The 21,215-nt window shown below is 40.6% G+C and overlaps 2 protein-coding genes across 2 annotated transcripts; one reads left to right on the top strand and one right to left on the bottom strand.

The window, feature by feature from the left end:
* Positions 1 to 10,382: 10,382 nt before the first annotated feature.
* Positions 10,383 to 11,357, bottom strand: LOC140845404 (olfactory receptor 7G2-like). The gene has a single exon (XM_073219483.1). The coding sequence runs from the start codon at positions 11,355 to 11,357 to the stop codon at positions 10,383 to 10,385; it is 975 nt and encodes a 324-aa protein (XP_073075584.1).
* Positions 11,358 to 19,986: 8,629 nt separating this feature from the next.
* Positions 19,987 to 20,931, top strand: LOC140845864 (olfactory receptor 7G2-like). The gene has a single exon (XM_073221010.1). The coding sequence runs from the start codon at positions 19,996 to 19,998 to the stop codon at positions 20,929 to 20,931; it is 936 nt and encodes a 311-aa protein (XP_073077111.1). The 5' UTR covers positions 19,987 to 19,995.
* The last annotated feature ends 284 nt before the right edge of the window (positions 20,932 to 21,215 follow it).

Below are 21,215 nucleotides of genomic sequence, written 5' to 3'. Positions count from 1 at the left end.
GATAAAACATCATGTCACCAAAAGGCAGTAGTGTGTAGTTCTGTCGTTTATCTCATGAGATTTCATCAATAATTTAATAGATGTGGGTGATACTCCATGCTAATATTTATTTTAAAACATTTTTCTTTAAGGACTTTAATACTTTAATCTGTTCATCAATCTACCTTACATTTTAACTCTCTGTGTATAAACTTTCTTAATCTATATTTTTCCTGATATGTTATTTGAAAATAAATTTACAGCAATTTGGCATGATTATGTCATTTTCACCCTATTAATCCCATTCAATTCAAACACATGACTAATAGATTAAAAAATGCAAAGACATAACTGAACTACAAAAAAAAGTTTCCATGTACCACAAAAAGAACAGAACATAAAGTGGTAGATGGGCTGGATCCAAGGAGCTCTACGGGTTTACTTCTATATATAAGAAGACCTTTCCTCTTTCATTTCATGAGGATTAAATGTCCTAGAAAAAGACTAAGGGCTTAAATTAACATCAAGGACACAAATGGAACGTCCTAACTTGAGAAAAATGGGTGAACATAGAACTATGGTCATGACCAGACACATGACAGTGGGTATAGAATATTCAACATTTAAAATAAACAAACCATTCTGTATATGTACCACATCTTCTTTATCCATTCATCTACTGATGGACACTTAGGTTGCTTCCATGTCTTGGCTATTGTAAATAGTGCTGTGATAAATATAGGGGTGCATCTGTCTTTTTCAAACTGGGATTCATCTTTCTTGGGGTAAATTCCTAAAAGTGGAATTCCTGGGTCAAATGGTATTTCTATTTTGAGCTTTTTGAGGAACCCCTATACTGTTTTCCACAATGATTGAACTAATTTGCATTCCCACCAACAGTGTAGGAGCGTTCTCCTTTCTCCACAACCTCGCCAACATTTGTTGTTTTTTGTCTTTTGGATGGTGGCGATCCTTAGTGGTGTGAGGTGATATCTCATTGTAGTTTTAATTTGTATTCCTCTGATGACTAACGATGTGGAGCATCTTTTCATGTGTCTGTTGGCCATCTGAATTTCTTCTTTGGAGAAGTGTTTGCTCAGCTCCTCTGCCCATTTTTTTTTAGTATCATTAATTTACAATTACATGAAGAACATTATGTTTACTAGGATCCCCCCTTCACCTAGTCCCCCCCAATACCCCTTCACAGTCACTGTCCATCAGCATCATAAGATGCTGTAAAATCACTACTTGCCTTCTCTGTGTTGCACAGCCTTCCCGTGCCCCCACACACACTATACATGCTAATCATAATGCCCCCTTTCTTTTTCCCTGTCCTTATCCCTCCCTTACCACCCATCGTCCCCAGTCCCTTTCCCTTTGGTAACTGTTAGACCATTCTTGGGTTCTGTGATTCTGCTGCTGTTTTGTTTCTTCAGTTTTCCTTTGTCGTTATACTCCACAAATGGGTGAAATTATTTGGTACTTGTCTTTCTCTGCCTGGCTTATTTCACTGAGCATAATACCCTTCAGCTCCATCCATGTTGTTGCAAATGATAGGATTTGTTTTCTTCTTATGGCTGAGTAATATTCCATTGTGTATATGTACCACATCTTCTTTATCCATTCATCTACTGATGGACATTTAGGTTGCTTCCATATATTGCTTATTGTAAATAGTGCAGTGATAAACACAAGGATGTATCTGTCTTTTTCAAACTGGAGTGCTGCAGTCTTAGGGTAAATTCCTAGAAGTAGAATTCCTGGGTCAAGTGGTATTTCTACTTTGAGCATTTTGAGGTACCTCCACACTGCTTTCCACAATGGTTGAACTTATTTACTTTCCCACCAGCAGTGTAGGAGGGTTCCCCTTTCTCCACAATCTCGCCAACATTTGTTCTTTGTCTTTTCAATGATGGCAATCCTTACTGGTGTGAGGTGATATCTCATTGTGGTTTTAATTTGTATTTCTCTGATAACAAGTGATGTGGAGCATCTTTTCATGTGTCTGCTCGTCATCTGAATTTCTTCTTTAAAAAGACTTTCTATTCAGCTCCTCAGACGAATTTTAATTGGATTATTTGCTTTTGGTATGTTGAGGTGTCTGAGCTCTTTATGTATTTTGGATGTTAATCCTTTATCAGATATGTCATTATAAATATATTCTTCCATACTGTAGGATACCTTTTTGTTCTATTGATGGTGTCCTTTGCTGTACAGAAGCTTTTCAGCTTGATTTCTCTTTCTATTAGTTCATTGTTAGTGTACAGGAATGCAACAGATTTCTGTGTATTAATTCTGTATCCTGCAACTTTGCTGAATTCCAGTATTAGTTCCAGTAGTTTTGGGGTGGAATCTTTAGGGTTTTTTATGTACAATATCCTGCCATCTGCAAATAGTGACAAGTTAACTTCTTCTTTTCCAGTCTGGATGCCTTGTATTTCGTTGTTTGGTCTAACTGCTGTGTCTAGGACCTCCAGTACTATGTTGAATAACAGTGGGGAGAGTGGGCACCTCTGTCTTTTTCCCAATCTAAGAGGAAAAGCTTTCAGCTTCTCACTGTTCAGTATCATGTTGGCTGTGGGTTTATCATATACGGCCTTTAGTATGTTGAGGTACCTGCCCTCTATACGCATTTTGTTGAGTTTTATCATGAATGGATGTTGAATTTTGTCGAATGCTTTTTCAGCATCTATGAAGATGATCATGTGGTTGTTGTCCTTTTTGTCTATGTGGTGGATGATGTTGATGGATTTTTGAAGTAATTAGGAATAAAGTGGAAATTTCACGTAACACATAACCCTACAGCAGCTGAACCAGGAGAGAGCTCTGTGCACACTCAGCAAGCAGCAGCTGTGGCTAGAAGGTGGGCCTACTCACAAGGACTGTGGGAGAAAATAACTTTAAGGGTAATAAGATACATGTTTTAATGACACCAACACAGGTAAATCCTGTCCATCAGATGCATGCAAAAGAGTTGTCTTGAGACAGGACAGTGGCATAAAAGCGGTCCCATCCTGGTCTAGCATACCAGACTTTCATGCCTCTCCATGTGGGGGTTACAGATGGGTTATAGAGGTATAAGAGAGATGTGTAGGTATAATAGAGATGTTCAATGATTTGTTGAAATCTGTCATGAAGTCAGACACAAGTAACCTACTGGGCTGCTCAGTCCAGTTGTTGGCTGTGCTACGATGTTTGAATGAGTTGCCCTGGATGGGGACAGTGAGCCCTGTGGACATGCTAACCCACACTGGTACGTTTCCTATACAACTGCATGAGCAAACCAAGGAATTTTGGAAGCTAGTATGTGGCCAACAGATCAACATCCTGCTGCCAGCAGCAAATTCCCTAAGGCCTGGATACTCTGCTGAGTGGACATGACCCTGGACGTTTTGACACATGAACCAGCAATGCTGGCCCTTCTGGCTCCTTGGGGACAAGGCCTTGAAGTTCACTTCCTGTGTTCCTGGAGTAACAGCAGAGTGGCCTCCGAAGATCATGGTAGTGTACCCAAAACAGCCAGGAGGTTCTTGATCATCTTACAGGGAAGTTTTGTTCTGTCATTACGGCTAGTGCATGTGTCTCCCATAGACCTACATAATGACCCATCTGGAACTCTATGTCATTTTCTGCTATTATGAATATTTCTATTTGAATAATCTCATACATGTCTCCTGATGAAAATGAGGGAACATATTGTATTATAGATGGAGTTATACGGTATATGGGAGTACTTGTCCTTTGGATAATTCCAAAGACTTTTCCTAAGAGGTTGAACCAATTTTCATACCAGAAGACTTTTCCTGAGATCTACATCATCTCTAACATGTTTTCATTTATTCCTATAATCAAGTGGTTATAAAATATTATCTAAATAATTTAGATTTCTCTTATTATGAGATTGAGAATGTGTCAAATGCTATAGGCCATTTATTTTCCTCTTCTGTGAAATATCTGTTTACAGGATTTGTAGTGTCCTACCTATTTTTTCTTATTCATTTGTAGCAGCTCTTTACTTAATCAAGAGTACGTTTTTGTTAGGTATATGCATTGAAAACCTCTTCACTAGGTTGTGGTTTGTCTTACAAATGTGAATGTAAATCATTTGTAATATATTTTGGGTGAAACTAAATACCCAGTGGTAATATATCTTAGTTGCCAATATTTTCTTTGGTGGTTTATTCTCAGTAGATCTTGTACTTATAACCCATACTTACCTCAAAATAAATGATTTCTCATAGGGGTTTATATGTTTGAGGCATGAACCCACTTAGAGTTTCATTTTGACTTCGATGTGAGATGGGACACTAAACTTATTTAATGTTCCAGTACCTTTTAATTAGTGCATCAGTTTACTATAATCTCACTTCAACAATAGATAACCTATCCATTTATGTCTTGATTTTCCTCTGAGCTCTCCCTTTCAATCAACAAGTCTGTCATACCTCTCCGTATCTTAATTATTGTATCACAACAGTCAGCTACAAAAAGCTGTTGTTAGAACAAACAAGTCCCAAATCTTATGGTAATATCCTCAAAGTCATGTTGTATCACAGGTTGACTGATCTTTGATCATTTGTAATTTACTGCAACAATATTGACAACCAAGAATCATAATTCCAACCCATGGTCCATTATGAAAAAAAGAAAAGCATATAGAAGCCATTAACAATGAATTGGGAAACGTGGCAGTGAAATTCTATGAAGAAAATCAATGCCTGTTAAATACAGATACACAGAATATAGTAAAAATTGCTAAATATAATATGGATGAGCAGATTCAATAGTCAATGAGACATACCTAAAATGATCTCTGAGTATTTGTGTTATTAAGCTATATTTTCTATATTATTACATGCATTTACCCAGGTAATATATATCTACCCATATAAGGAAACTATATTTTGGAAATAAATGAGCACCAGTTTCCCAAATACTGTTATTAGAACATGGTTTAATTCAAATATACCTTTGAAACAAAGGCTGGAATCCTATTACTGAAGGAATAATATAATATAATGACTGACAATAAACATGGGTAGCACTTATTTTGTTCTATACACAAAATACACAGTTCCTAAAGCATTTTTATTTAATTCATTGACTGTATACCAAACTTACTGAGTATGTGCTGTTATCATCATTTAACAAGGATAAAATTGAAGCAAAAAAAAGAAAAAGTCATTTGCTCAGTGTCTTACAGACTTTAATTGGGAGAACTGGGAATCAAATATATCACAGACATCACTAGCATGTACAATCACACAATATTAAGCATGCCTGGGGATAAGCCTCAAATTGGTGCTGCCTCTGTGGAGGGAGTCAGGGAATAAAGGGGAAGTTGAAAGGAGTGCGTTCTGTATTTCTACTATTTTGTTGATGTATAAATATGCATGAAGCTGATATAGCAGAATGCCAACACTTGTTAATTCTGAAAAGGTCTTAATGGTGACATTCCAATTGATTATGCTGCTCTTCTAATTCAAAATATTTGCTCATTTTATGAAGAGGGACAAGGGAAAAGTAGAAAAAGGAGGCAGCCTGCTCTATTGGTCTGGGTCTGCACTTCCTCCTCCACAGGCCTCACAGCCAAGCACCCAAAATGACACCAACTCCTCTTTAGGTGGATTTATCTGGCTTCAGGTGAAGCTGACTGACCCCTCTTCCCTCCACCAGCACCAGGATGAAAGTAAATGCCAGATAGTACCTCCACATAAAAAAGGCCATATATGACAAGCCCACAGCCAACATTATACTTAACAGTGAGAATCTGAAATCTTTTCCTTTAAGATCGTGAACAAGACAGGGATGCCCACTTTACCCACTTTTATTCAACATAGTACTGGAGGTCCTAGCCATGGCAATAAGACAACACACAGAAATGAAAGGCATGCAGATAGGCAAAAAAGAAGTTAAACTGTCCCTGTTTGCAGATGATATGATATTGTACATAAAAAACCCTGAAGAATCCACTTCAAAACTACTAGATCTAATACCTGAATTCAGCAAAGTTGCAGGATACAAAATTAATACACAGAAATCTGTTGCATTCCTATACACTAACAATGAACTAGCAGAAATAGTAATCAGGAAAACAATTCCATTCACAATTGCATCAAAAAGAATAAAATACCTAGGACTAAACCTAACCAAGGAAGTGAAAGACCTACTATACTCTGAAAACTACAAGACACTAATGAGAGAAATTAAAGAAGATACCAATAAATGCAAACACATCCCATGCTCATGGAAAGGAAGAATTAATATTGTCAAAAAGGCCATCCTGCCTAAAGGAATCTACAGATTCAATGCAATCCCTGTCAATACACCAATAACATTCTTCAATGAACAAGAGCAAATAGTTCTAAAATTTGTACGGAACCACAAAAGACCCTGAATAGCCAAAGCAATCCTGAGAAGGAAGAATAAAGCTGGGGGTGGGGATATCGCTTCTGAACTTCAAGTTCTACTATAAAGCCACAGTAATCAAGACAATTTTTGTACTGGCACAAGAACAGACCCATAGATGAGTGGAACAGACTAGAGAGCCCAGATATAAACACAAACATATATGGTCAATTAATATACAATAAAGGAGCCATGGATATACAATGGGGAAATGACAGCAACTTCAACAACTGGTCTTGGCAAAAATGGACACCTACGTGCAAGAATATGAAACTGGATTATTCTCTAACCCATACACAAAAGGAAATTCAAAATGGATCAAAGACCTGAATGTAAGATATTAAACCATAAAACTCTTAGAAGGAAACATAGGCAAAAATCTCTTGAATATAAACATGAGCAACTTTTTCCTGAACACATCTCCTTGGGCAAGGGAAACAAAATTAAAAATGAACAAATGGGATTGCATCATGCTAAAAAGCTTCTGTATAGCAAAGGACACCATGAGCAGAACAAAAGGCATCCTACAGTATGGGAGGATATATGTGCAAATGACATACCCGACAAGGGGTTACCATCCAAAATATAGAAAGAAATCACACGCCTCAACACCCTAAAAGCAAATAACCCAATTAAAAAATGGGCAGAGGATATGAACAGAGACTTCTCCAAAGAAGAAATTCAGATGGCCAATAGGCATGAAAAGATGCTCCACATTGCTAATTATCAGGGAAATGCAAAATAAAATCACAATAAAATATCACCTCACACCAGTTAGGATGGCCAACATCCAAAAGACAAACAACAACAAATGTTGGCGAAGATGCAGAGAAAGGGGAACCCTCCTACACTGCTGTTGGGAATGTAAACTAGTTCAGCCATTGTGGAAAGCAGTATGGAGGTTCCTCAGAAACCTCAAAATACATTCCCAAGTACAGCTAAGTAATGGTAAAATGCAAATGCTCGATATTCCATTCAGATCCCCTGAATGTTTCCTGATTCTTAATCTTCATTCTACTTCGTACTGCAGATTCTGATCTATAATTTTCAAACATTTCTGACTGTCATCAATATAGACAAATTTGACATTGAAACACCTTCCCTATTTCATCTCAATATTTTCAGGACACTTTTTGTTCACTTGATGGGATCATGTGTTGAAATTATGACACTTCATTTTAATTAGAGCTTTGAGAGATTACGATGTCAGGGACAAAGTGCTAGTCTGCTGGTTGACGCAAAGTATCAGTGGAAAGAATGACATTTCAACCGTAATTTCTAGGTGTACATATTACTCCATTTTATTCATCATTACAAACTTTTCTTCATTAATGAATTTAATATATTCATGCATTAATCAATTAATTTTTCTATGTTAATTTTTCTATGATCTTGTGTTGAAAACAATATGGTATTTCCTAGGAAAACTAAATGTAGAATTTACATATGATTTAGTAATTCCATTTCTAGATATATTCCCAAATTAAATGAAATGAGGGACTTGAGGAGGTATTTCTACACTTATCTTCATGGCTGCATTATCTGCAATGGCCACAAGGTAGAAGCACCTCAATTGCTTGTCAACTAATGAATGGATAAATAAAATACACTGCAACCAAATGGGACTTTATTCAACCTCAAAAGGAGGGAAATTCTGACGCATGGATGAACCTTATAGACAGTATGCTCAGTAAAATATGTCACAAAGGGATATTTAATGTCTGATTCTACTTGCATAAGTTTCCAGGGTAGTCAAATTCAGTCACATAAATTAGAATGAGACTGTCGAGATCTTGGGGCAAGAGCACCAGGGTGGACTGTTACTAGGTACTGATTTCAGTTTTGGGAGATGAAGAATTCAATAGATGGATGGTGGTGACATAAACACAGTATTGTGAGTGTACTTAATGCCAGCAACCTGGGCACTTAGAAATGATTACAGCGTTATAGACCCTGAATAGTCAGAGCATCCTTGAGAAAGGACAAAGCAGGAAGCATTATTCTTCCTCGCCTCAAACTCTATTGATAAGCTAGAGTGATCAAAGCATACGAGTACTAGCACAAAGCAGACACAAACACTGATGGAACAGAACCAAGAGCCCACAAATAAACCCACACATACATGGTCAACTAATATTTGAAAAGGTCACTGAGATTGCTCAGTGGGGAAAAAATCATCTTGTCAATAAATAGTTTAAGCAATGAAATAATTGGAGCACTATCTTACATCCCTCAGAAAAATTATATTCAGGTGGATTAAAGACAACCTGAAACTTTAAAATTCTAAGAAGTACATGCGTGGAAATTTCCTTGATCTTATTTGTGGCAAAGATTGGATGTGACACCAATCGCATGAGCAGCAAAACAACATCAACTCATGGACAAGCAAGAGTCAAACTCAAATAACTGTGAATCAATGATGTGTACACCTGCAACCAGGGGAATATTGCATATCAGCTATATTTCAATAAATACTAAGTAGGTAAACATAAGTAAATAATCAAACACAAAGAAACAGTAGAAAGGTTGTTCCCAAGGAGCTGGAGGAAGCACGGATCAGAGAGCAGGAGGAAATGCTCATCAGGAAGCTCACACTTACACCTATAGGATTAGCTCATGAGGATCCCACGTGCAGCAGGTGATTATGACTCATGCTGTGCTTTTTGATATTTTGGGTTACTGAGTATTGCTAAAGGAGTAGAACTGAAATGTTCTCACCTCAACAAGAAATGTCAGTGATGTCCCAGCTTAGAGGTTTTTGCTAATGCTAGGGGTGGTAATCATTTTGCAATACATAAATGTATCGAATCAACACATTGCACACCTTAATATTACACAGTTTTACATGTCAATTCTATCACAGTAAAATGAGAAGGAAATGATCAATCCTGGAAATCAAATGCAGTCTGCATTAATCCAATTTATGTCACCCTGGTTACATTACCACTTCCATTTCTCTGGCTCATTTCCACCCCTGTCTACCTCATGAGGATAAAAGTGATTGTTTTTAGAGTCGCACCCAGAGAACCTCGTCCTCTACAAAGCCTATATTTCCAACTAAATAATATTTACCATATAAAATTCATAAGATATTGGAAATAGGATGTGGACAAATAGGATATGATGAGGACCGCTACTTAATCCCATTGTAGAGATATCTTCTAATTGGCTATCGAAAATTATGTAAACACCTTAATCAAAGTGTGACAGTTGGTTTTGGTTTTCAGGATCATGTTTTGGGATGAATTCTCCATCTGGTGCCACAACCTGGTGACATTGAGCTCAACCAGTCCAAAGACAAAACGACACATGGAGGACTACAGGGCCCTCTAACCCCCTGTTTCTAGACACTCCCCACCTCTAACGTCCTTCTAAGGAGAGAGAACTCTTTTATCGTGTGGTCATATTACAGGTACAGATCCTTTTGCTTATTAAAATTGAAGGTCTTCTACTGACGTAGTTAAAATATCTCACAATCATCTCAAACCACTAAGATAATATAATGATCCAAATTTCATAGATAATGAAACTGAGTACAGTAGATACTAATTCCTTATAAGGAGGTGGTTTACCAGCAACCAGTCTAATCATTATTGAATAGGTGTGTGAGAGGTCAGCTCACTCACTCCACTATCATCCTGTAGGTGTAATTGGATGACCCACCGCAGTTCAGGGGGAATACAGTGTCTGACTCTGTCTACAACCTTGTTTCAATTCCTTCCCTGTCCTACATATATTTAGCAATGTGCGTTCTTGTACGAGTGAGAAAAAAAATACAACTAAAATCCTTGCCTCAGGCTCTTCCTCCATAGACCCTGAGCAAAGACCTTGAACTTAGAAAATAGAAATTGACTGTAAAACATCATAGAGATAGACAGAATGCAAAATCAGGTTTCAACCACAACTAAATGTACTTTTCCATTCACTATTATAGACAAATTTGGTGATGGAATAAATCAGACACTGTGGCAGACTCATGGTTCTATCGGTTTCCCTCATTCTAGAAACCTGATGCCAGAGTAAGTGGCATAATCACAGAGAGTAGGTATCCTTCTGATGAGTTTCCTCAAGGCCCCCTTCATGTCCCTGTTCCTCAGGCTGTAGATGAAGGGGTTCATCATTTCAGGAACCACAATGTACATCACTGAAGTCACTGTGGTCTTCCTGGAGGAGTCAGTAACTGCAGAACTAATATACACCGCAACCACTGTCCCATAGAACAAGGAAACAATGCACAGATGAGACCCACAGGTGGAAAAAGCTTTAAGCTTCCCTTCTGTTGATGGCATTCTCAAAATAGAAGAGACAATTTGAGCATAAGAAAAAATTATTCCAGATATAGGAACACCTGCAAAGAGGCCAGCTGCAAAATATATCAGGATATAATTACTGAGGGTATCAGAGCAGGCCAATTTGATGACCTGAGCAAGTTCACAGAAAAAGTGGGGGAGTTCCAGGTCCCTGCAGAAGGACAGCCGTGACATCATCAGACTAAGGACCAGGGCCACCCCAGTGCTAAGGAGGAGGGAAAGCAGAATGAGCAGAACACAGAGCTGGGGGTTCATGATGACCATGTACCTCAGGGGGTGGCAGATGGCCACGTAGCGGTCACAGGCCATTGCTGCAAGGAGACAACTTTCACATCCACCAAGAAACATGACAAATCCAATCTGGGTGATGCAGCCTGAGTAACTGATGTGCTGATTCTGCGCTTGGATGTTCACCAGCATCTTGGGGATCGTGGTTGTGCTTAAACCGATGTCAGCCAGGGATAAGTTAGAGAGGAAGATGTACATGGGGGTGTGGAGGTGGGGGTCAGAGCTGACGGCCAGGATGATGAGCAGGTTCCCCAGGATGGTGACCAGGTACATGGACAGGAACAGTCCAAAGAGGAGGGGCTGTAGTTCCGGATCCTCAGTCAATCCCAGGAGGAGGAATTCTGAAACATCTGTGTGATTTCTTGGTTCCATGTAATTGAATCTGATGGGAAAAATGGAATAGAAAGGAAAGAACTTAAGTGGTCCCCAGATGTGCACAAGAAGTATCAGAAGGGAAGCTGTTATAAATGCCAGTTCTTGGTGCCACTGAAGACTTACTGCTGAGAAACTCTGGGATGAAGACCAGGAAGCTAAGCTTGAACAAAGACTCCCAATGGTTTTATACAAGCTAAAGTTTGAGAATCACATTAAATAAAGATAAAAAATACTCCCTGTTTACTGCGAAGCCAGGTGAATATTCACATCTTTCCTTCTGCTAATTTCTCCCTCCATCCCCATCTCTCACACTTCCTTGTCCCTCCACTTTCTTTAGTGTCCCTTGTTTTCATTTAACACCAACCTTGTCTGAAACCCTGTGCCAAGGGCTGAATCTGAAGAAAATGTAAGAGATGACATGGCGTTTCCTCCAGAAACAATTCTTGTTTCAAAGAAACAGAGATGAGAATGAAGTTCTCCAAGATCTCTGGTAGAGCATGGTGCCCAAACATTGGCGTGTCTCAGGATCACCTGAAAGACGTGTTAAATTCCAAATGCGACAGCCCACACTGCTACTCCATTCATCCATGGGGAAGCAGGTTAAGCGAGCTTACATCAAGGATGGGAAGTGCTCAGTGCTTATCAAAGACTAAGTCCGATCTTAGATGGTCCGATTGCTGAGCTGACGCTGATCGATCATTGTTAATGTCTCTGCATCACACAGAACCAGCATTTCTAAACCAACACTTCATATTGCATAGGTTCGCTTTAAAATTGTAGTTTTTCGCCCTCAACCATGAAAACCCAAAATTTCCCCTCTTCAGTAAGCTATGTCCACATGCACCCACGAAGTAGGGTGTGCAACAGGACACAGAATCCATCCATGCATATGCTCTGCTACTGTCAAAGATTAGAAAATAGTGGCCATCAATCCAAAGCTCTTTAGATCCTCCATGAGATGCATTTATCTGCACTAGTTATTAATTCTAAGACAAGCTGGGCACGTGTAAATGAGAATTTCTGGGTCATCCTATGGGGACTTCTTCCCAAAGGTGTTAGGTAGTGTGACGTTAAAAAGAAGCAAGAGCTGAGTGAGAGAAAGAAATGTGTAGTCTTCTACAAACTTGATGAAAATAGTAGCAATTCTTGGTCTTTTAAAGATAGAGAATTACATAATAAGAGACGTATAAAATATCTACAAATAACTGGGAATCTCATCAGGATATTTCCTGTAAAAGCGCTTCTCCTTGCCTAGGGGAGAGACAAATGTCCGTGACAGCCTTTCTCATTGGGTGGATTACTGAGACTCAGACACTAAATTCCATTCTGCCCAGCCCTTTCTTTGTGAATGGGGAAAATCCTCACTTGCATAGGAAGTCTCATGTCCCCATCTGCACAATGGGAGTATTCATAAAACTTCAGGTGGATATCAACCAGGATTAGAAGGAACACATTTAGCAGGGTGTGCATGCTCATGCGACCCTCATTATGACAATTCGTACTGTGAGTTATTTTTCCTGCCATGAATATGGGCTCTCTGCTTGTTTCATTCCTCACAAGGAAGCGGTGGGGTGGGGCAAGATGAGGAAAATGGTGGAAAGAGAGAATATCCCCACCGTGCTAACTACAGATGTCAGGAAAGAAATTAAGAGCTGAAACTCCAGCTTGGAAATCCCGTCACTGAGAAAGAGAGTGAAGGAGCATCAGGCGTATCATTATTCATTTGAAATGAACATGTGATTCATTTGCAGGTTCTTTTCATTGTGGATTCTTCAGTAAAAATAAAACAGAGATAACAATGAAGGACAAAGTACACAGCAGTGAATTAAATAAAATTTATACATTACACTGTCTTCGTTCTAGTTGTTTTTATTGCAATATATAATGCAGATACATGTGAGCCTCTACATTCCCCATTTGACATAACTTGATAACTTTCCTCCCTCAAGGAACCACTACATGAGCTTCATCTATGTCGTTTCCCTTAATTTTTACTATACTTGGTATTATTGCTTGAGAAAAATTGCAGTGGAGTGCATTTGAAAGCTTTATATAAATAGAACCATATAGTACACTGGGTATTCACATGCGATCTATCTTTTCTTTACTGTTGATATGTTTTATCTACTTTATAAATTTTAACTACCAGAGAGGATCCCCCTGAATTGTGACACCATGTTCTATTGCTCCATTCCCTAAATGACAGGGATCACGGTAAGTGCCTTCTTTCCTATAGATGCTTATTAAGACATCTGCAGTATAAAGCCATGCATGGGGGAACCTGCAGAATCTAGGTAAGATGGTCTCTGGGAAGGGGAACAAAGACATGGGGATATGGGAGATGAACCTCCCGTAAGCACAAAATTTTGTTACTTTATGGAAAACCTGAAGGTGATTCAGCGGAATGTCCGCATTCACCTATTCTGCATTGAATGAGTGGTGGTCATATTTTAAACAACGTATTGTACTATCTCTGGTGTTCTAATATAAAATTATTGGTGATTTAATAAAGAGAAGCAGGTATACTAGGAAGGCAGCTGGCTGAGTCTTTGTGTCTCTGCTTTCTCCCCTGTATCCTCGAGCCCAACAGCAGGAATAATAAAGGAACACTTCTGGGAAGTGGTATAAGAAGAACCAGGAAAGGAAAACCTGAAAACCTGAGTGAACCCCTTTCCATGACCACACCAGAATCCAGCTGAATGTTAGAAAATTTTATATCAATCAGCATGTTTCAGAAGTGTCAGAAAGTCCTCTGCTCAGGAAGAAAACAGGTTCTTCCTTTTCTTTAGAGAAAGTCGGAGACCAACAAAGTGAGAACTGGCTGGCTATTTATTATGCAAATGCACATGAGAACCTGTGGAGGAGAAGACAGGCTGGGGACCATGGGATGCTTGGTTCTGATGATTTCCTGCCTGTCCCCTCCTCACTGCCTCCCTTAGATGCAGGTGCAGGAAAACACCTGTCCTCCTCACCAAAGCATTTAAGTTACCTGCTGACATCAGTGTGGAATGATGCCTGACATGTCACCTGGATATTGGAGACCGAAAATCTCTCCTCAGGAAGGGCAGAGACACCAAGTGAGGCAGGAGGCTCGTGGTCAGCAAAGGGCAGCCCAGCACGGAGCTCAGGTGTGCGCCTCCTGACTAGGTCAGCGCTGCTCCGGGAGGTTGTCACGGGCTGACTCCTCACAGTCTCTATGTCCCTGGGGGATCAATATCCAAAGCTGCTCATTAGACAAATATTTTTTGTGTCATTCTGATCCCTGGGCTGTGCAAATCCTTACAGACCAAGACAACCTGAGACAGGAATTCCTGGTGGCTGATCCCCAAACCTTTGAGGCCAGGTGTCCCCCACTCACCCTCTCACCTGGCCAGGACCAACTCCATATCACATAAACTGCACACAGGTACACACACACTTTTGCTAGTGAATCCTGGGCTGCTGTTTTTAAGTACCAGCAAAGGCATCTCTATCTCACTGACATAAGGAAGGCTGATGGCAGTTTTAAGTGTGAAAACAGAGTTTATGGGTTGGGAATAAATAATATATTTATAAATTCAGCTAAGATCGAGTAAAGTTAGAACAACTAGGGTTCTTTCATTTGAAAGCCCTCAAATGTTTCTTCTACCTTAATCTAATGTTTCTTGTGCCTTAATGTGTGTTCTATTTTACTCAGCTGTGTCTGAGCCCTTCGCTGTGATCAGTAATGATTGTGACCTACACAGAGAGGTCTTTTATTTTCTTACTCATGGTCTTGCCAATGGGTTTCAGCCCAAGGCAAGTTCTCTATGGATTCAGTGCGACCAAAGAAATTGACAGCAAAACATTCCCTGGGGTGAAAGGGATTATTACCCGGCTTGTTCTCCTGACAGTAGGTCAAGCACGAGCATCTCTGCCTCCGCCCAGAGCCCTGGGCCAGGCTCTCTATATAGCGCAATGATTGCTTATTGCCTAAAGGTGCGGAAGTGGCAGCCCAGCAACAGGCCAGTTACAGCATCAGGTGGTTTAAGTTCAATGAGGATCCTGGCCATAGGAACCCCAGCTTCCCCACACTCATCATTCTGATTTTCTGTTTCTGATATATTTTTTCTTGAAGTATAGTTGATATACAGTATTATATTGGCTTCAAGTACATAACATAGTGATTCCGCAGTTCTGTTATATGTATTTACTTAACAACTTATATCTTCATTCATCTGACACATATTGAGAGCACACTGTTGCCAGGCTCCATCATGCTTGCTGACAATGCAGTCATGCACAGACAGACAGACATCCTTGTGATGGGATTTCTCAGATCCCATTGTCCCTGGGCTGCCCTGCCCTTGGTAGGCTTTTGTATCAGTGGCCTGAAACCACCACTGTGCTATTGTCCCCTCCACTCATTCCCTGTCAGCCCTGCTGGGCTCCTGTTGTTCTGTATCTTCATTTCAGTGCTACTGTGTTTCAGTGTTCCTTTTCCTCCAATTTACATTCTGGTTGGTAGACTCTGGATGGGAAAGATTTTCCTGCTCTCTCCTACCATCTATGGACTCCCTCTTTCTCACCTCACAGATTCACAGGTGCCCTCACTGGCTGCCAATCTCCAATCAGTTCTTGGGTCCCAAATTCAGTTGACTGTCCCCTGCTGCTTGGAGGTTCTGGGAATATCATGAATCCAGTTGCCTAGCCAGCAGGTAACTCATTCCAGCTCTTCGCTGGGGCTTTTCTGAACCTTCAACTGTTCCAAGTCCACATTTGTGACCACATGCAGTGTCCATAACGTGTGTGTCCACCCACATTTCTCAAATATTGAGGCTCCATCTTTGCTTTCACTTCAGCACCTTTCTGTTGTAAGACAAAACTGCTGGGATGTTCATTTCCCAAAAAGAAGTTAACCTGTTCCATCTGGAGGTAAATCTACAGAACCTTTAGATTTAGCCCACTCACTCTGTGTGTGACATACTTGGTAGTACATGGAAGTCTTTGTCTCTGTTCTGAATGAGACCAGCTGTGTCTTTTGATATTTTCCATTGATTTAATGTGCTCAAATGCCATCTTATCTCATGTTGGTTTCAAACACTATAGCCAGAAGCCGGGTGGTTGAAAGTACTAAGCTCATATAGAAATTTAACATGTGCTAAAAATAAATTAGTCAATGAGTGAATGTTTTCAATATGAATCATAAATTATAATTATGTTGTTATAATATATGCCTATAAATAATTATAATATAAATTAATAATATTCAGCAATGATGAAAAGTTTGTAAGGAATGAACATGTGTACTGTCTTTTAGGTTATTGTTGAAATCTCATAATTCCACTGATTTTATGGATGAAGGAGCATATTAGCACTTTGGCCATGATCCTGTAATGTCTCATAATCTTATTAAAAATGAAGTGTCCTGACTTCAACTCATGATCTCCTATGTGAAAGAAAAATGTACACTGGACAGATTGCCATGGAAACTGGAAGAGGAGTTTTTCATCTTCAGTCTGTCTACAGTGACCATAGTTAGAAATGTTAAAAAAATATATAGATCAGTTCCTGCAGTATGAAAGAGACAGGATGAAGATTAAGATTCAGGAAACATTCAGGGGATCTTGAAAGAAACATCTCAGTGTTTGCGCTTTACCATTACTTGGTTGAATTTGTAAATGTATTTTTTTATACAAAATATAAACTCTGATTTCACACTTAGATAGAAACAGGTTTCCTGATGTCACTAATTGGATGAGATGACATTGTTTATACTGAAAATATGAAGATGGGATCCAATTAGAGGACAGTGTCTCCACACATGCAAAGTGTGGGCATTGGGGAGAGAGAAACGGATGGTGAACCCTGGGCCTTGTGGGGTAGGGAGGCAGCCATCCTAATTGTCTGCCTTCGAGGGTCTTGGTCTTTAAGGGTTTACACTGTCCTGGGACCCGAATAATAAAGGTTGTCTAATGAGGAGCTTAGGATATTGAGCCTCCGGGGATGCAGAGACTGCAAATAGTGGGTCTGTGACAACCTCACTCAACGGCCCTGCCCAGTCAGGAGCAACAGCTGAGCCACCTCCCAGCCATGGTCCCTTTTGACCAGAAACCCAGGGCTTCACAGGGTCCCTCTCTCCTCAGAGCAGAACTTGTGTCTCCATTATTCAGTATCCAGGGAACACGGTGAGCATTGACCATCCTGCAGTGATTCCAGCGGGGTAACCCGACATCCTCTAGACAATGCTGTGATCTGAGGGCGGCACTGAGGACACACGTATTCCCGTGAGCTGCGAGGCATGCCCCTGCCTAAGGTGATCAACAGTGAGTGTGCACAGGACCCCTGCCTCAATGTCATGACCTTGAAATGTCTGCTTGCAGCTTTGCGACAATGCCCAGCTCCCACACTGCTAGGCTTCCCCTCTGTCTATGCAGTGGGAGGAACCATTTTTCTGTTGGGAATAAATCCTCCCCTTCACAAACATGATGCTGGCTACAAATTCTCTGGCGTTTACCTGCACCTTGGTGCTGCTGGAGCACAGAGGTGTTAAGTCAGTTTCACCTGAAGCCACAAACATCCACCTACAGAAAAGCTTGGGTGTCACACTGGCTGCCTGGCTGTGCGGACTGCGCCGGTGGAGAGCAGACGCCGACCACAGCGCGGGCCGCTTCCTTTCCCTTCTTGCCCCTCTTTATAAAATGAGCAGATGTTTTGAGCAGCATAATCAGTTAGAAATGCCTCCACTAACCCCTTTCTAGGGCTAACAAACACTGCCATTCTGTTATATCAGCTTCATGCCTATTTTAATCAACAAAATAATAGAAATACAGAAAACACTCCTTCAACTTCCCCTTCATTCCCTGACTCCCTCCACAGAGGCAGCACCAATGTGATGCTGTTCCCCAGGCAGGCTTTTAGATTGTGTTTATATAAATATTTGTTTAATTCAAGATAGTTGATGTATAATACTGTCTCAGATGTACAACATAGTGATGCAATAATTATATACATAACTAAATGCTCACTACAGTAATATATAAAATTGAACTGTGCCTATTATTTATTCCAATGGCAATACCTAGAAGTGGGTGATAATGTACGTGAATTTGATAATGTTGACTGTTGAGCACATATTTTCTGTATACATCAAAGTTAAGCATTCTAACATCTCGCAGCTGGGAAATGGAGAGCTGAATTGTGAGGTATTGTGTAGAATGCTCCATGGTAGTTAAAACAAATGAGGCAAATGGGGCATGCCGGCAGCAAGTAGGAAAGCCAAACATTCGTCAAGTAGGAAAACCAATTTTAAACGTGTACAGGGCATGACTCTGTGTGTGTGTGCCTCTTAGAAAACCAAGAACGATGCATTCGGTTGCAAGAATACTACCTAATATAAGAAAAAGTGCAGAAGATGATGGATATCAAGTAAGGACAGTGTTTCAGGCAGGGAAGGAAAGGAACCCAAATTGTACAAACCTGACATGGGGCCTTCCTGTACCTCTAATTTCCTGCAATGAAATACCTCTAGGAAGAATGGGGAACAGTGCGAATTGGCTTATGTTGGCTGAGGGTGTACAGTCCTTCACTGCTAGTCTCTGTACTTTTTAATGCTTGAATAATCCATCATAAGAAGAAACATGCCAATGTAAAACATAAAGTGTTTGCATGCTGTACACGTTTTAGTAAACAATTGAATCTATTGTAGGTTTTCATTGCCTGTATTGGTCATGTATCCAGTTTATATTAGCATTAAATTCATTTTCGTTGCCTTTTCTAAGTGACACACGAATATCTACATGTTGGTATTTCCTTCCTTGACCAAGATTCCTTATCATTAGGAGTTCTCAAAATCCAAACAAGAACACGGGGCTTCTTTCTCAACAGCTAAAGAGATTTCCCCCATCCACACAGCAAGTGCAGGGGCCTGGATTAAATTCAGTCTCTGAGTCTATACATTATACCAGACAAACCACTCCTCTGATGGCAACTTGTGTCCTTGTGAGTTGGTAGACCTTGAGTGACCAGGACATGCTGTTAGATGCCAGGCTCTGGTGCTCTGTCTTCCCAGAACATAATTATCATTATTTATATCAGTCTTTCAGAATCCTATGTATTTCATCCTTCCCCATCAGCTGTTTTTTTTTTCTTATATGCCATCTCTTGCATTAAAGTATCAAGTTCCTCAAGATGAGACAGATTTTGTTATTTCATTCTTTTATTTCTGATTGAAGGTGTGGAATATTCTAAGGGAATAAAGCCATGTGACCTTTATTCCACACCCAGGACTCACCACAGTGTGTCAGACAGTCATTGTCAATACAATTTTGTGCTGCTTAAGTGAGAGGAGGGTAGACGAGAAGGGAGACAGAAGGGAGAGAGGAAGGATGGAGGGAGATACAAGAGGAGGAAATGGTTCCTGGAGTCCCTGGGGTCCATGGTACGGATGAGCATGTTTCTAGCACAGCAGTTCTCAGACGTCAGTGCATATCAGCATCACCTGGAGGGCTTGTTTAGATAGGTTGCTGGGCACCAGCCTGGGAAGCATCATCAGTAAGATGGAGCGGGACCCAAGTACCGGCATCGCTAACAAGTTCCCACGTGGAGCGACTGCCTGTCCATAAACCATTCTTTTTATTTCATTGGCGACCAATATTTCTGTAGATTCTTCATCAACATGGAAACCAGAAATCACACACATGTTTCAGGATTCCTCCTCCTCACATTGACAGAGGATCCAGAGCTACAGCCCCTCCTCTTGGGGCTGTTCCTGTCCGTGTACCTGGTCACCGTCCTGGGGAACCTGCTCATCATCCTGGCCGTCAGCTGTGACGCCCACCTGCACACCCCCATGTACTTCCTCCTCTCCAGCCTGTCCCTGGCTGACATCGGTTTAAGCACCACCACCGTCCCCAAGATGCTGGTGAACATCCAAGCGCAGAATCAGCACATCAGTTACACTGGCTGCATCACCCAGCTCTGCTTCGTCCTGCTTTTTACTGGTTTTGAAAACTGTCTCCTTGCAGCAATGGCCTATGACCGCTACGTGGCCATCTGTCACCCTCTGATGTACACGGTCATCATGACCCCCCGGCTCTGTGTTCTGCTCATTCTGCTCTCTCTGCTCTTTAGTGCTGGGGATGCTCTGCTCCACAGTCTGCTGGTGCTGCGGCTGTCCTTCTGCAGGGACCGGGAAATCCCCCACTTCTTCTGTGAACTTGATCAGGTCATTAAACTGACCTGCTCTGATACCTTCCTCAATAACTTCCTGATATTTTCTGTGGTTGGCCTAATCGGGGGTGTAACTATCTTCGGGATCATTTTTTCTTATGGTCAAATTGTCTCTTCTATTTTGCGAATGTCAAAAGCAGGGGGAAAGTATAAAGCCTTTTCCACTTGCGGGTCTCACCTCTCAGTTGTCTCCTTGTTCTATGGGACAGGTTTTGGGGTGTACATTAGTTCTGCAGTTACTGACTCTTCCAGGAAGACTGCAGTGGCTTCAGTCATGTACACTGTGGTCCCACAAATGCTGAACCCCTTCATCTACAGCCTGAGGAACAGGGACATGAAGGGGGCCTTTAGGAAACTCATCAGGAGGATACCTCTCCTTTAGTGAATTTTTCATCTTACTTGAGTCAGGTCTAGAATGAGAGACATTCTGGGGTTTCAAAGCACTCAACTTTTTAACTACTATGATTCTGTCAAAATGACTAGAAAACATGACGCTGAGAGCCTGACAAATTGCGATTGAAACCCAATTTTTCTCTTTGTCTAACTGTGTGACTATTGACAAATGATTTCAGCTGTCTAAATTCAGTTTTCTGGGCCATGTTTGATAAAGAGATTCTGGGTCCTGGGAAGTTGGTATAGTGTCTGGGGGAGAACATTCTCAAAGTA

This window comes from Manis javanica, chromosome 13, assembly GCF_040802235.1.
Source record: "Manis javanica isolate MJ-LG chromosome 13, MJ_LKY, whole genome shotgun sequence".
NCBI lineage: Eukaryota > Metazoa > Chordata > Mammalia > Pholidota > Manidae > Manis > Manis javanica.
This window is presented reverse-complemented; position numbering and strand designations above follow the sequence as displayed.